General features: G+C 35.3%; 1 protein-coding gene and 2 pseudogenes across 2 annotated transcripts; 1 reads left to right on the top strand and 2 right to left on the bottom strand.

The window, feature by feature from the left end:
• Positions 1-637: 637 nt before the first annotated feature.
• LOC124909798 lies at positions 638-1,585 on the bottom strand (annotated as a pseudogene).
• Positions 1,586-1,638: 53 nt separating this feature from the next.
• LOC124909797 lies at positions 1,639-2,361 on the bottom strand (annotated as a pseudogene).
• Positions 2,362-6,155: 3,794 nt separating this feature from the next.
• LOC124944670 (cullin-1-like) lies at positions 6,156-15,019 on the top strand. 2 transcript variants are annotated; one of them, XM_047484987.1, is made up of 20 exons: positions 6,156-6,362; positions 7,147-7,311; positions 7,413-7,512; positions 8,313-8,498; positions 8,713-8,760; positions 8,886-9,089; positions 9,172-9,249; positions 10,136-10,225; positions 10,310-10,390; positions 10,494-10,553; positions 11,645-11,674; positions 11,762-11,848; positions 11,935-12,084; positions 12,187-12,242; positions 12,739-12,859; positions 12,945-13,106; positions 13,356-13,499; positions 13,878-14,096; positions 14,176-14,343; positions 14,610-15,019. In XM_047484987.1, the coding sequence occupies exons 2-20, from the start codon at positions 7,178-7,180 to the stop codon at positions 14,709-14,711; spliced, it is 2,220 nt and encodes a 739-aa protein (XP_047340943.1). In that variant the 5' UTR covers positions 6,156-6,362; positions 7,147-7,177; the 3' UTR covers positions 14,712-15,019. The 2 variants fall into 2 exon arrangements, with proteins under 2 accessions (XP_047340943.1, XP_047340942.1); XM_047484986.1 differs by having other exon boundaries at positions 6,156-6,370.
• Positions 15,020-15,100: the final 81 nt, after the last annotated feature.

Genomic DNA, 15,100 nt, shown 5'->3' with positions numbered 1-15,100 from the left:
TCAGCCGCTTGGATCTCTTGTGCTATTTCCGGTGTTCATTTTCAATTCCGACGTGACTCATCTATCAGCTTTGGGCGAACAACCATTCACATTCCTACCATCTCACCTGGGTCAACTCTCGGGGAAAACGACGATTAATCCTCCCATCTTTTTATTTTAGTGTGGTCCCCAATTCTGTTGCTAGTGTCAATTACAACTGACTGGGTCCTTTGGGATATTTAAATCTGTATCAAATATTCTCCTATTCCTCCACTCCAAGACCATAATAACCAGCAAGTAACTCTAAACAGTACCCGCCATTCTGGTCGGCCTCTTTTATCCTCTTGCTTTCGTAGATTTTCGTCAAACCATGCGAGTCAATCGAGGTAAAAAAACCCCATTGCATGGTTGGCATGAAGTAGGTGTATCCACAATCGGGTAGCCGTTGGGCAGTCTCTTAAAACGTGGAGCACAGTTTCGGCTTCGCCAAAACAGATGTCGTAATTGTCCGATGGAGTTAGAAGGCCTCGCTTTCTTTCGTGGTTTGTCAGTAATCTACCTTGGACGGCCAACTAGAGGAACGTCCGTATGCGCTCTGTTCCTTGCCATCTAATCTAATATTAAAGCCCTGTAAAAAGTCTAAGACTTGGTTGAATGCGGGATCTACTCCACGAGGAGCGGTACGAACGTAGATGATATCATCGCGACCTCTCTTTTCGTACCGCTAAGGATGCTTAACGCCACTTCACCAACTGGCCTTACCTGCGCTTTTGTCTCTCTCAGTGTGGTCAGCACTGGGTGTTTCCGAGCAGCGAGGCTTACACCCATTTGCATTAGTTCATCCAAAATTCCTTACTCTTATGCACGAATTATTGAATAAGCCATCTTCAATTCAAGGTTAAGGAGTCAACTAAGTATCTCAGCGGCGGGATTGAATACCCGGATCGAATCAGAGTTCACGCCGCCTGCCCTAAACAAATAGGAGGCGTGGGCCACAAGTCGCACATAAGCCGCCGGGTCGCACGACAGAAGAACACCCAACATACAGATGCACACTCCTCCATGTGAAATATTCATTTTCATGTTCACTTTTTGTAGTAGTCGTGACCAACAACCATCAGCTGTCGGCTCGTTGGTAAGGTGAGAGCTAAAAGCCCGATGGAAGTTGGCGCACCCCCAACACAAGGACCACCCGACGAAGGGGGGATGGGGAAAGCAATAGACTAAAACATTCCATCAATGGGTTGCCTAGGGCACCTCATCTTGTCATTTCGTCGTAGCTCATTCCCGTTAGGCCGAAGTGTTTGGCCTTTCCTTCTCCGCGCCCGGTCATGCTTCGCTAACCTATCCCGTGGTAAAAAGAAGAAAGTACAAAAGAATAGTAAACAGAGAACACTGCAGAAAGATGATAAATATGAGAAGTCCCCCTTGAATTGAAGAAGAAGGAAATGAAGAACATGAACAAAAAGAAATGAGGCCTTTGACGCTCTAGTTTTGGATGCGCTTCTCTCAATTATGTATGGTAATAGAATATGGCGGTTTGCTCTGAACAAGACTCCACTTTTGCTCTGTACGTAGAGCGTATGAATTTCCTAGAATGTAGATAAACCCAAAATGGGTCTCAGCTAAACGGTTACTAGTTTACCAGCCCCGCGGCTCTCAACGGTGAACTCCTTGCTTCGTGTTTTGATCTCTGTTCTCGCGCGTGAAAAGCAGCATGCAATCTTGCCTTGCTTCACGTGAGCGCACATCGCTCGTTAAGGCGAGAGCTGAAAGCCCGATGGAAGTTGGCGCACCCCCAACACAAGGACCACCCGACGAAGGGGGGACGGGGAAAGCAATAGACTAAAACCTTCCATCCTTTTTTCTAAATGGGGTGCCTAGGGCACCTCATCTTGTCATTTCGTCGTAGCTCATTCCCGTTAGGCCGAAGTGTTTGGCCTTTCCTTCTCCGCGCCCGGTCATATTTCGCTAACCTATCCCGTGGTAAAAAGAAGAAAGTACAAAAGAATAGTAAACAGAGAACACTGCAGAAAGATGATAAATATGAGAAGTCCCCCTTGAATTGAAGAAGAAGGAAATGAAGAACATGAACAAAAAGAAATGAGGCCTTTGACGCTCTAGTTTGGATGAGCTTCTCCCAATTATGTATGATAATAGAATATGGCGGTTTGCTCTAAACAAGACTCCACTTTTGCTCTGTACGTGGATCGTATGAATTTCCTGGAATGTAGATAAACCCAAAATGGATCTCAGCTAAACGGTTACTGGTCTACCAGCCCCGCGGCTCTCAACGGTGAACTCCTTGCTTCGTGTTTTGATCTCTGTTCTCGCGCGTGAAAAGCAGCATGCAATCTTGCCTTGCTTCACGTGAGCGCACATCGCTCGTTAAACTTTAGATCCTCTCTAACCTCTGACTAATTCCTCAAATCAAACAGAGCAGACGGAGGGACAAGAGAGATTTAACCTCCGTACAATCAATATGTTCCCAAGCTGATGCTTTGGGTTACTTGCCCTGCTTTTGGGGTGGTCAACTGCCATACTTGTTTCCCTGCTTTTGGTTGCCTACTAGCTCCGTACACCATTTTATCCTTCCATTACGGGAAGCTATACCAGCTCTTTCAGTTCAGGTACAACGAAGGAAGAAGTAGAATACCTGTAGTGAGTATACAAAGAAGTGAGATAGAGAACTATCGCCTTACTTAAGCCATAATGCCCTTATTCATTTCTGAGACAGCTAATCTATGTCACTTTTTCTCTTAGCAGCTGGGGTGATTCTAATAGAAAGAAATCCTCTTTTCTTGGCCTACTTTTACTAGGAACTATGGGTTCAGATCCTGAGGAAGAGGTATGGATGGACTGGCGATGTGAAACTATCCCAACAATGTAAACCGAATAGTTCTTTGGTATGGAGACAGATTTGTATCATTTGGCCGACATTACAAAAGACAGTACTCAGGCATATAGGAAACGGCAACCGCCTTTGCTTTTGGACAAATATCTGGACTGAGGATCAAACCCCCTTACTTACCGCATATGCTACCATGGATATCCCGTCGACATGGGTGGACAAAGGAGTGTCTGATTATGTGAATGAATGGCGATGGAATGCACTTTTCAATCTTCTGATGCCCTTGAATGGGGAATGAGTAGCAACGTATAGTTTTCGGTCCGGTCGGCCTATCAGTTCCTAAGTAGTCAACATCAAAGAGGGTCGACGATGGGGGCTGATATGGCGGTGGCCAGGCACAGAGCGTATACAACTCTTTCTTTGGTTGGCTGTGCAAGGGAGATTGTTGACTAACCACGAGAACCACAAGCGAATGCGGCGTCATCTAACGGATTATCATGCAAAGGCAAATTTCAACAAATAAGGAGATATTTGCAACAATCCTAACGAGGTTAAGAGTTTTACTAAACCGAAAATGTTCCTAGCATGATCAAGGATTATCATGCAAAGACAAATTTCAACAAATAAGGAGATTCTTTTGAAGAACAAATTCAAAGCTTTCGTGATTCGCATCCAAGAATGTGACTCTTGGGGAGGAAACAAAATCCTTGACAATCGGATTCTCAAGGCTTTGAAGACTTCAGCTTCTGGGAATTCATAGTACAACTAAGAATTGATACATGAATTTCCCCAATGGGAAAATGAGTTCTTAATAGTGGATATCAAGAACTTTTGAAAATTGTGCATAAATATGAGTCTTTTGAAGAAGAATTATTGACAACAAGATTTCAAGAATTTTCAAGGATTGCACATGAAAATCGTTTTCCTATAACAAGGGGATCTTACAACAATACGCATGAAGATGTGGTTTTTTAGGAGAATAAGATTCTTGTCAATCGAGATTTTAAGAACTCCTAGGGAACGATGCGCATGAAGATCAACTTTTTGAAATAAAGAAGATTCTTGACAAGTAGAATTCAAGAAATCTTGATGAATGGTGTGCATGAAGATACAACTTTCTAAAATAGAGAAAATTCTTGACAAGTAGAATTTAAGAAACCTTAAGTAACGATGTGCATGAAGATGCGACTTTCTGAAACATAGAAGATTCTTGATAAACAGAATCAAGAATTCTCGATAAATGGTGCACATAAAGACGCAGCTTTTTGAAACATAGAAGATTCTTGACAAGCAGGTTCAAGAATTCTCGAGAAATTTTAAAATTCCGAAAACACCTAGTTAAATAAGGAATTGTTACTCTAATCCACTATATTGGGGAGAAGATCATTGGCTTACAATGATGGGTTCTCGATGATTGATTCGAGACATCCAAAAAAAGTGTGCACGACGATGCGACCTGCAACAATAGATTCTCGACAATTGATTTGAGACCTCTGAAAATTGTGCATGACGATGTGGTTTCAGCGACAGATTCTCGACAATCAATTTCAAGACATTTTGAAAGTGCGCATGAGAATGCACCTAGTAGTGAAGGATTCTCGAAAATCGATTCGAGACATCTGATAGAGTTGCGCATAACGATGCGACTTTCAGCAGTGAAGATTCTTGAGAATCAATTCAAGAGATCTCAAAGATTGCGCATGAATATGCAGTTTTCGGTAGGAAAGATTCTCCTATGGTTATGAATAACACATAAGGTATCACTTGCTAAGGGAAATGATACGAATATGAACCACTACGCATTCAGGGACAGTGCTTAACATGGGTAGGTCAACGAACGAAGAACAATCATAGCTCGAAGAAGATGTATGACTCTTAGGGATTTCGCTACCCCATTTTCAGACACCCCATTTTCAGACATAGTATTTCTTGAACTTATTAATCTTTCCTTAATTTGTAATTCTGGCATTTTATTTATTATTTACATTTAAAAAACCCCAAAGAAAATATAAAACGCTTAAAAACAATATATTTAAAAAAACCAAAATATATTTTTGCCTTAAGCCCTATTTGGTTCCTTATTTTATTTTTTTCTTCCTTTTTTTCTTATTTATATTATGTAAATTCCAAAAGAAATATATATATATAAAATATGAAAATTCATTTCTAATAAAAACAAAAAATATATATAAATAATAAACTTGAATAAGGGTGTGCTTAAATTATATTTTTCTTTTAAAACTAACATGTTACTTCTTTGTGTAGGGACCTTGTTTCTCGAGTTTTTGCTACTCCTTTATATGTACTATCAAATTTTTTATTTACTTTTCGATTTATGACTCATGACATAGACTCATCTTTATACTTGAATTTATCTTTAGATGCATGTTCTATAATTGAATAAATAATAAAGTATAAAATAATATTATTTTAAATGACAAAAAGTTTAAAGTAGAGATCATTAATTAATAGACATGTAAAACATAACACTGAAACACTTTCTCACGTGTAATTAAGTACCGAAAATATAATCTGTAAAATGTGTTTGAACACACAAAATGACTTATATTTTTCGAACGAAGAGTATAATCTCTAAAATATTTATAACATAATATTTAAATTTTTTTAGAATTTGATAGTCACTTTAACTTGTAAATTTACTAAATACAATTATTTGAATACCGTTTATGTTAAATTTACTAAATACAATTATTTGAATACCGTTTATATTTTTCGAGCTCAATCTTAATATTAATTTTATTTTGTATTATTCAATTTGAGTTAATTAGTTTGCATCCCTAATTTGAAGAATTCAGAACTACCTAATAAAAAAATGTTTAAAGTAATGTAACCTATGCATAGATAGATCATATTATTCTCTTGTTAACTTCTATAATTTTTTTTTGAAAATTAACAAGTTTGATTTATATAAAATTTTAAATTAGTTAAGCTTTTATGATTATATATTTTGAATTTTAAAATTATTTTAGTTTTATACTATTTTATTAAATTCAATTTATAATGACAAATTCAATTTCTTTTATATTATTATTATGACATTTTTTTAGTGTAATTTATTTATTTTGTTTCTTATACTTAATTATATATAAATAATAATAATATATAATTAATAATACGTTAAAATAACTTTTATGATTTTAAACAAATTCTCAAATGAATAACCATTCTAGTAAAAACTCAATTATGTTAAAAAAGAAAATCTCAAGAATTTATGGACAAATTGAAAATTTCATTTGAAGTTTAGGGTGTAATTTATATTAGCACATTTCTTCGGTTCTCCCCAAATATACGAGGCAACATGGTGCAGAAGCCCTAAGGAAGGTTGAATCTTCACTCTATCACCATTTCCTTCGATCTCCCGACAGGTCGCTAGCCCGTTGCTCTTCCCGGCGCAGCTTCATTAACTCCATCGTCATCCGATTTCATTTGCCCCTCTTGCATCAGTCGTGTCTACCTTCCTTCGCCTCAGCTCAACCGGCGTCATCATCCGGTACCCCTAGAATAGCCGAAAGTTAGTAGGTAAAACTTTGCTGTTTTAGTAGTTAAACATCCATCCATGAAATAGCCCATAATTGCACAATATCAATGTTATGATGTTTGTTCATTTGGTTAAAATTTCAGACTGCTCTTAATGTATGATCATTTTGATATTAATCTCATCATTTGCGATTTATTTCTTATTAAGATGTTTTAGGAATTAGATTAACAACTAATGACGGTACTTTTGTTCTTGGACCTGTTTATGTGCTGAAAATTTGTGGTCTTTAGGTTTATAGTTTTGGGCTTTGTGTCTCTATGTTTTTGAAGTCTTATACGTTGCAGAATCTTGATTTTTCTTATTGATTCTTGATGCAAATTACCTGTTTAAGAATTAGTAAGCCAAAAGGTTATGATGAATGATTAAAAAACTTGACATATGTTCATTGATTCATCAATACTGCTTTAGTTCTTTTATAGAAGAACAATGTTGAATTCATTGGTTTATAATTTCTAATCATACAAACGATGGCTAATACCAAGTCTTAAATACATGTTCTGATCTAAACATTGTTCAGTGAGCAACACAACTGTCAAACCACATTGAGTTGGTACATGTCTTGACAATTATTCTGAGAATAATATTTATTTGAATATCTTGAGCATCTTGACTATTTTTTATTTTAAGCAAACTCCATATTTATTAATTGCATGATTTGTATCCTTGGTTGCTATGACAAGAGGCCTAATGACTTTACTAAGATGCTTGAGTTACAACCTGCCAACTTATAGGGGTGTTAATGATTGGTTTATTTCAGTTTTTATCATAGAAGTACTCTGTTAAACGAGATGAATCAACTTAAAGTCATAGAGTTAGACGAAGGATGGCTATTCATGCAAAGGGGTATTATGAAGCTGAAGAGACTTCTGGAGGGTCTACCAGAATCCAACTTTAGCTCAGAAGAGTATATGATGCTATACACGTATGTATTATCATTTTCCAAGACCTGATATCATGATGTACTACTGTTTTTTTTTCTCTAATTTCAAAGTTTGGCTTCTTACTTGTCGATCATTATAACAGTACTATCTACAATATGTGTACCCAAAAGCCTCCTCATGATTATTCACAGCAGCTCTATGAAAAGTACAGAGAAGCATTTGAGGAATATATTAATTCAACGGTGAGAAAATCTTTCAGCTTCTTTACGTTTTTCCTTTGATTTTAATATTTGAGTGTTGGATCTTCTATTTTGGATTTTTTGGTTTACTTAGTTTAAGTATGTGTTCAGATTTTCTTCTATCATTTATATACTTTGCAAGACATTATCTGGATTAATATCTCATGTATGAATGGTTATTTTCTTGTAGTGCTAATCTTAGTGCAGAATTGTAATCTTTATCACTCTTGTTCAATAGATGCCTTTTCCTGGAAGGTGTAGGATATTTCTTTATTTGGCAACTCATATCTATGCATAACAACATTCTTTACTTGTTCAATTTCATCTGGAAGGAAGGCAATTGCCGTGGTTAAATTAATGCTTTAGATGCAAACTTAGAAGAAAAGAAATGCAAGTGAAATCCATGAATAATGATGATTGCTAGTAGTTGCTGGCTGTTTGTTTCCAATGCAGTTTTGCGTCTGAAGATGCCCTATGTTTTTAAGTTATACTTGCTTGCTTCACAATACCTCATTCTGTGGAATCAGAGTGCAATAAGCCCATGTGTTTATATTTCTCAAAAAAGTCCAAGTCCAAGAACAACTCTTCACATTTTGTCATCACCATCTTTAATAAGGTTTCTTAAATTTAAATTGTAACACATATATAAGTATATCTAGGCGGCACCACTCTTTCTTATCTACCATTTTCAAATGTGTTCAATATCTTGAATTGTTCAAATGTCTACAGTTTTTGTTTGCTATACTGTTCTTACATCATGTAGACAATTATTAATTGTGGAGTCTTTTTAAAAAACTGTTCAGGTGCTACCTTCCCTGAGAGAAAAACATGATGAGTTCATGTTGAGGGAGCTTGTACAGAGATGGGCAAATCACAAAGTGATGGTCAGGTGGCTTTCACGATTTTTCCACTACCTTGATCGCTACTTCATCTCTAGAAGGTCCCTTCCTGCTCTTAATGAAGTTGGGCTTAAATGCTTCCGAGATTTGGTATGCTATGATTTTACATTAGCTCACACTAGTTTATATATATTTATCTCATCCTCTCCCTAAATACACCAAAACAATTAAATAAATGAATAAGAAACAACCAGAGGTAGAGAGAAAAAGTCTGGAGCAAGAAACTTGGTCAATATGAGCCTGATAATCGTAGCATATCTGCATTTTTGTTGTTGTTTTAATTATCGTTCCCTTCAAAACTCAGGTTTACCAGGAATTGAAGGGAAAAATGAAAGAGGCTGTGATTGCACTGGTAAGATTTTTGTGATGTTAAGAAATAAGATTGATTAGCTCCCTTCTTAGTGTGCATACTACATCTGTATATGCAAATGCTTGTGTAAACTTGGATGTGTTTTACTAAGAAATTCTGTGGGTTAGATTGACCAAGAACGTGAAGGAGAGCAAATTGACAGAGCATTGCTCAAGAATGTCCTTGATATATTTGTTGAAATTGGGATGGGAGAAATGGATCACTACATAAATGATTTTGAAGAAGATATGCTTAAAGATTCTGGAGATTATTACTCTCGGAAAGCATCAAATTGGATTGTGGAAGATTCTTGTCCGGCTTATATGTTGAAGGTAAACTAGTTTCCCTTTACTGGTCACTCACTTCTTGAAACAATCTCTTGGATAAAATTTACCATCTCTGAGGAAATAATAGGCGGAGGAATGCTTGAAAAGAGAGAGGGATAGGGTGTCCCATTATCTGCATTCAAGCAGTGAAGAAAAACTTGTGGAGGTTAGTTTCTTAATCTTCTACTTGCTGTTGGTACTATTTTCCTTCCAGTGGTAAAAAAATTGTGGCTTCCAATAAAGGCTCAATTGTCATAAGTAACAGACCTCTTTTTTAGAGGGAAAAAAATGTCGTAAAAGACCTCTATGGACAAGTATTGTGCACTCAGATATTTCTCTTGTATTTCTTTTCTGTAAAAAGATTTGTCAGTGTATTGTGGCCTAAAACACCAGGGACATTTTTTCTTTTAAATCCTAGGAGCTCAATTAGACATGGTAAATGTGTGGAGATTTTTACTATGCATTCCTTCAAGAAGAAAACATTTGGTTTCAGCCTATCTGGAAACAAATTCTGTTTTTGGATCCAGATCTGGATTCAGATGAGAAACCATTAAGAATTTCTGAATCTGTGTCTTTCTAAGTACTGTTTCCAAACGTCACAGAAAAATGTTTCCAAATGTTGCATTCTTCAAATTCTAGTTGTGTAGAATGAGAATGGTGTGACTTCTGTTCCAATTGCTATTAAGCTTAAATTTTATTGCCCTATTTGTAAACACATTGTTTCTGTATTGGATCCGTTTTGAGATAAAAAAAATGCTTGGAAACTAAGTTATGCAGATACAAGTTCATAACTTTATTACTATTTATATTTCTGTAGCTGGAAACGGATCCAGATACAAAATCTAGATTATAAGTGTTTCGTTTAATTGATATTCTCACAGGTGTTTCATTCTAAATTTGAACAGAGTCAAGTGCAGAAATAATAAGTGTTTCCTTTTAATTGATATTCTCATTGAGCTCCCTCCTGACAAGTCTAGTAAACATATGGTTTCATTTTTTTATTGATGTTAACAATTTTATTTGTTTCTAAATGTCAATTTTCTATTTTTCAGAAAGTGCAAAATGAACTGCTAGTTGTTTATAGTACTCAATTGCTGGAAAAAGAGCATTCTGGATGCCATGCATTGCTTCAAGATGACAAGGTATTCTTACCTGAGAGTTACTCACATTTGTAATCTGTGGTTTATGATTTTCTAAGAGATTCATATTATGTTGGCAACTTTTAGGTGGAAGACCTCTCCCGGATTTATAGGCTCTTCTGTAAAATTACTAAAGGTTTGGAGCCTGTGGCTAACATATTCAAAAAGGTTAAATTTTTTGGTACCTTCTCTGTTTATGCATGTACATTTTGTATGGGGAGTTCTTCCCTTTCAAAGTTTATTCCTAATTCTGGTGGGTTGCATGATGCAGCATGTTACTTCTGAAGGCACTGCCTTGGTGCAACAGGCTGAGGATGCTGCAACCAACAAGGTGTCTTTTCTTCCCATGACATTTGCATTTAAAACCTTCTTTATTCAACTATACTTTATTAGAGAACATATTCACGTCTTAATAACAAAGATAAGATTCATACTGTGTAGGTGTCAAATAATTCCAAAACCCATGGCCATTGGACCAGTATTACATAAGATGTTGATGTAAGCTGAAAAAAAAGATTCATATGTTGTTAAAGGAGTTAAGGTTACCAAATTCTAAGGGTGGGTTATAATGATTTTAAAATGGAAGGAAGATGAAGGAGCCCTTGAACTTTCAAAATGATCATCTTTTTATTTTGAAAAGTGAATCTCATTTCATTGATTCATGGTTGTGTTTACTGTGGGGAAAACCGAACCATTGCAAAATAAGTCATAATTTCAACTGTCATAATTTAATAGTGAAAATAAGGGAAGCATACAGGACCTCTAAAGGACAAAAAAGCAAAAAAGAAGAACATTAAAGTCATTGATCCATTTCGAGATTTTTCATAGTGCTCAAGATGACATGGAGCTGTAGGTCCTTTATGTGTTGGGCTTAAATCTTTAAATGATCATATCAACTTGTCTATATTGGATCAAATAAGCTCTTAGTTAGATAACTGCCATGTATTTCACTATAAGACACGTCACAATGAAGGACACCTAGCGCAAACATCGAACAAGTAGCTTTTAAAGGGATAATATTAGTAGACAGTTAACAGGATTATTTGATTCAATGTGTAACAAGTTTATGGATTAGGTTATCTTTTAAAATGTTTATGGACTTATTTGATCTTAAGCAATAAGTTCAAGGTTATTTCTTTAAAATCTCTGTTACTACTTATATGGCTCGTGAGTAATCTTTTTATTGAGTCATTCAAGTGTAATTAAATAGATCCTATGTTTGTATATTGTCCCTAGTGCAAATTTAAATGAAATATGAAATCAATTGAACCTGTTATTTAGAGAAACTTCCCTATTCTGTTTGTGTCTTCAATCATCATCCCTTTTCTGTTAACTTTTTTATGCATAATAATGAATGAGCCTGTTATTTAGAGAAATTGATAATGGTTCCTTTCTGATTTCTTACAAATTGTTATCCTACAGGCTGAGAATGGTACTAGTTCACAAGAACAGGTAAAATCCCTTTGTTGCCTACACATTGACATTTGATTGCTGTTGCAATGGTGTATCATTGTTTCTGATCTGACTTTCTCAATTTAGGTCTTTGTGAGGAAAGTAATTGAGCTGCATGACAAGTATATGACTTATGTGAATGATTGTTTTGCTAACCACACACTGTTTCACAAGGTTTGCAATTGGAGAACTTGGTGCATATGTTAACAGACTATTGTTTATATTTCTGACTAGCAAATTCCTTGCCTTAAAACCATTAGGCTATCAAAGAGGCTTTTGAAGTATTTTGTAACAAAACTGTATCGGGATGCTCAAGTGCTGAGTTATTGGCTTCGTTTTGTGATAACATCCTCAAAAAAGGGGGAAGTGAGAAATTGAGTGATGAAGCTATTGAAGATACATTAGACAAGGTAAATTTCTTTCTTCAGCATACAGGTGGTAAAGCTATTAAATTTTCTATTCTTTGTTTTGTAGACCGTATTATTGAAAAAACTGTATTGTCGTCTATGCAGGTGGTAAAGCTGCTGGCCTATATTAGTGATAAAGATATGTTTGCTGAATTTTACAGGTTGCACAACTATATTCTTAAATATCTTCTCAATACATAATAAGGCGTTATTGATAACACAACTTAGCATTTGCTCTAAATATTAAGTGCTTATATGGATTAAGTTCATTTGCTAAGTGTTATTTAAAATCACTTAGTTATTTAGATTCAACTCAAATTAATCTATGAAAGACTTAAACTCGGTAATTTAGTAAGTGTCCAAATGACAACATCAACCTTGAAAATTAATTAAATTACCTCACTATAAAGTAAAATAGGCTTTAAGTACTTTCCTGACTCTAGTTCCACATATGATCACATCAACTTATATACAAGTATATAATTTGATATTTTGTTTATTCAACATTTTCTTAGAGGGACTTGACTCATTCGAACCTTCAAATTTATTACTCAACATTCTTACAATTAATTTTCAGTTTTAGAAACGCACTCCCAAATCTTTCCTTTTAGGTTAGTATGGTATAATAATAACAATACATGTCTTTTGTTATGGCAGGAAAAAACTTTCTCGCCGACTTCTTTTTGACAAGAGTGCTAATGATGATCATGAAAGAGTTATTCTGACAAAGCTAAAGCAGCAATGTGGTGGTCAGTTCACATCGAAGATGGAGGGGATGGTGAGTAAAACCTTTAGTTAATTAAGATGGATGCTATGATTCGGTGTACTACATTTTCATCATTTTTATACTCTTTTGTCTCCAGGTCACTGATCTGACTTTAGCGAAGGAAAATCAGAATCATTTTGAGGATTACTTGTCAAAAAATCCAAATGCAAGTCCTGGAATTGATTTTTCCGTTAACGTCCTTACTACTGGATTTTGGCCCACATACAAATCATCTGACTTGAGTCTTCCTGCAGAGATGGTAGGGATGCAATCTATCTGTCTTTCTGTTATCGTTGATGTGAAACAAATTAGGGCATATTAAGAAACAATTTTTTTTCTGTCATATAATAGAAATAGAACTTAGTCATATTCAGAAATTTATTGGCTGTTTCTCATATGATCCGGATTAGATTCATCCATAAATATTAAGTGTGTTCCCAAATGGGCAGGATGGTTATTTTGGTTTGTTGCCGACTTGAATCTCACTTGCGACTCCCTCTCTCTCCAGGTGAAGTGTATTGAAGTCTTCAAGGAATTTTATGAAACAAAGACAAAACATAGAAAGCTGACATGGATTTACTCCTTGGGTACATGCAATATAAATGGGAAGTTTGAGCAGAAAACCATAGAGCTTATATTGGGTACCTATCAGGTAAAAGAAAGAGCCTATTTAATACTGATATTTTGTCATAAACAAGATCACATTGTAAAATCACTTAAGCTAAAATTGGAAGTGATTTTTTTTTTTCATTTGACATAAGAATATTTTTCTAAATCATGATAGTGTGATATTGTTTTTGCTTTATTTGGTATAAAAAATCATTTTCTAGATAATCATGATTCTGATTGTATCTTAAATTTGTGTTTCATTTTGTATAGAAATTGTTTTGAATCATGATCAAATTGTTTAATAATCATGTTTGAGATTATTTTCTAGATTTTGATTTTTGCGAAATATAATAAATGCGGATCATAACCCACCTAGTGTATACCCTTTTTCGTTAGTAGTTGAGATTTTTCTTTTGTGTAGGCTGCTGCTCTACTGCTGTTTAACTCCACTGATAGACTCAGCTATTCAGAAATGAAGATCCAGCTAAATTTGGCTGATGAAGATTTGACAAGAGTTCTTCAGTCTCTATCATGTGGCAAGTACAAGATACTTATTAAGGATCCAATATCTAAAATCGTCTCTCATAATGATTGGTTTGCATACAACACCAAATTTACAGACAGAATGAGGAGAATAAGGGTAATGGACTCTCTCATTTCACTTCTTCATTTGTTCTTGTCTGTCTAGTTGTTTGTTAATCTGCTGTTATTTTGCCCAGATTCCTCTCCCGCCAGTGGATGAAAGAAAGAAGGTGGTTGAAGATGTTGACAAGGACAGGCGTTATGCAATCGATGCTTCCATTGTCCGCATAATGAAGTCTCGCAAGGTTTTGGGTCACCAGCAATTAGTCATGGAATGTGTTGAGCAGTTAAGCCGAATGTTCAAGGTACACAGATTTAAAAAAATCTCCACAAAAGTAAAGTTTGGAATAACTTATAATTTCTGTTTTTTCTGAATCTTCTATGACTAAGATTAGTTTACAAACTTAATAATTTGTATCAAGGTGTTTCCAAATATTGACAATTTCTCATTCAGGATCCACTTACGAAACAAAGTATAAATGTTTCCATTATTATTTGGGAAATATTCTACATGTAGCTTGTGAATCTATAGTATTGATCATAACATGGGCACACATGTTTTTACATGCAGCCTGATTTCAAGGCGATCAAGAAGAGGATTGAAGATCTGATAACTCGCGATTATTTAGAAAGGGACAAGGAGAATCCCAACCTGTTTAAGTATCTGGCCTGATAAATGAAATGAAGAAAAGGTGATGAATAAACTCCAGCAGATGATGAGTTTGTACAGGACAAGAACTGGTTTGGTTATGGAGTTTCTATATTTTTGGCCATCCCTTGCCGCCGCGACCTACAATTTAGCGGTGTTATTGTAAGTAAAGGCCTATAATAGAAGAGAGTTGTGTCATTTATTTCTGCTACTAGTTTTAATGATGCCAACTATGTTTTTTCCCTTATTTCACGATGGATCTTTCTATTGCATTATTTTCTAAATATGTTCTTGTTCTTGAAGAATTCACTCTGCTCTATAAGACCTACCCATTAGGAAACAATTCCTGTTTTCAGATCTATGAATTTGTATCCATATAGAAAACCCATAAATATTTTTTGAATTTGTATCTT

This window comes from Impatiens glandulifera, chromosome 7 (assembly GCF_907164915.1).
Source record: "Impatiens glandulifera chromosome 7, dImpGla2.1, whole genome shotgun sequence".
Taxonomy (NCBI): Eukaryota; Viridiplantae; Streptophyta; class Magnoliopsida; order Ericales; family Balsaminaceae; genus Impatiens; species Impatiens glandulifera.
The sequence above is the reverse complement of the archived record's forward strand: the minus strand, read 5'-3'. Positions and strand labels throughout refer to the sequence as shown.

Excerpts from the sequence above, each read along its gene's own strand:
- LOC124944670 (XM_047484987.1), top strand. The coding sequence starts at position 7,178 with ATGAATCAACTTAAAGTCATAGAGTTAGACGAAGGATGGCTATTCATG. Across the intron at positions 10,226-10,309 it reads CATTGCTTCAAGATGACAAG|GTGGAAGACCTCTCCCGGAT; the intron begins GTATTCTTACCT and ends GGCAACTTTTAG. Across the intron at positions 11,675-11,761 it reads GTACTAGTTCACAAGAACAG|GTCTTTGTGAGGAAAGTAAT; the intron begins GTAAAATCCCTT and ends TTCTCAATTTAG.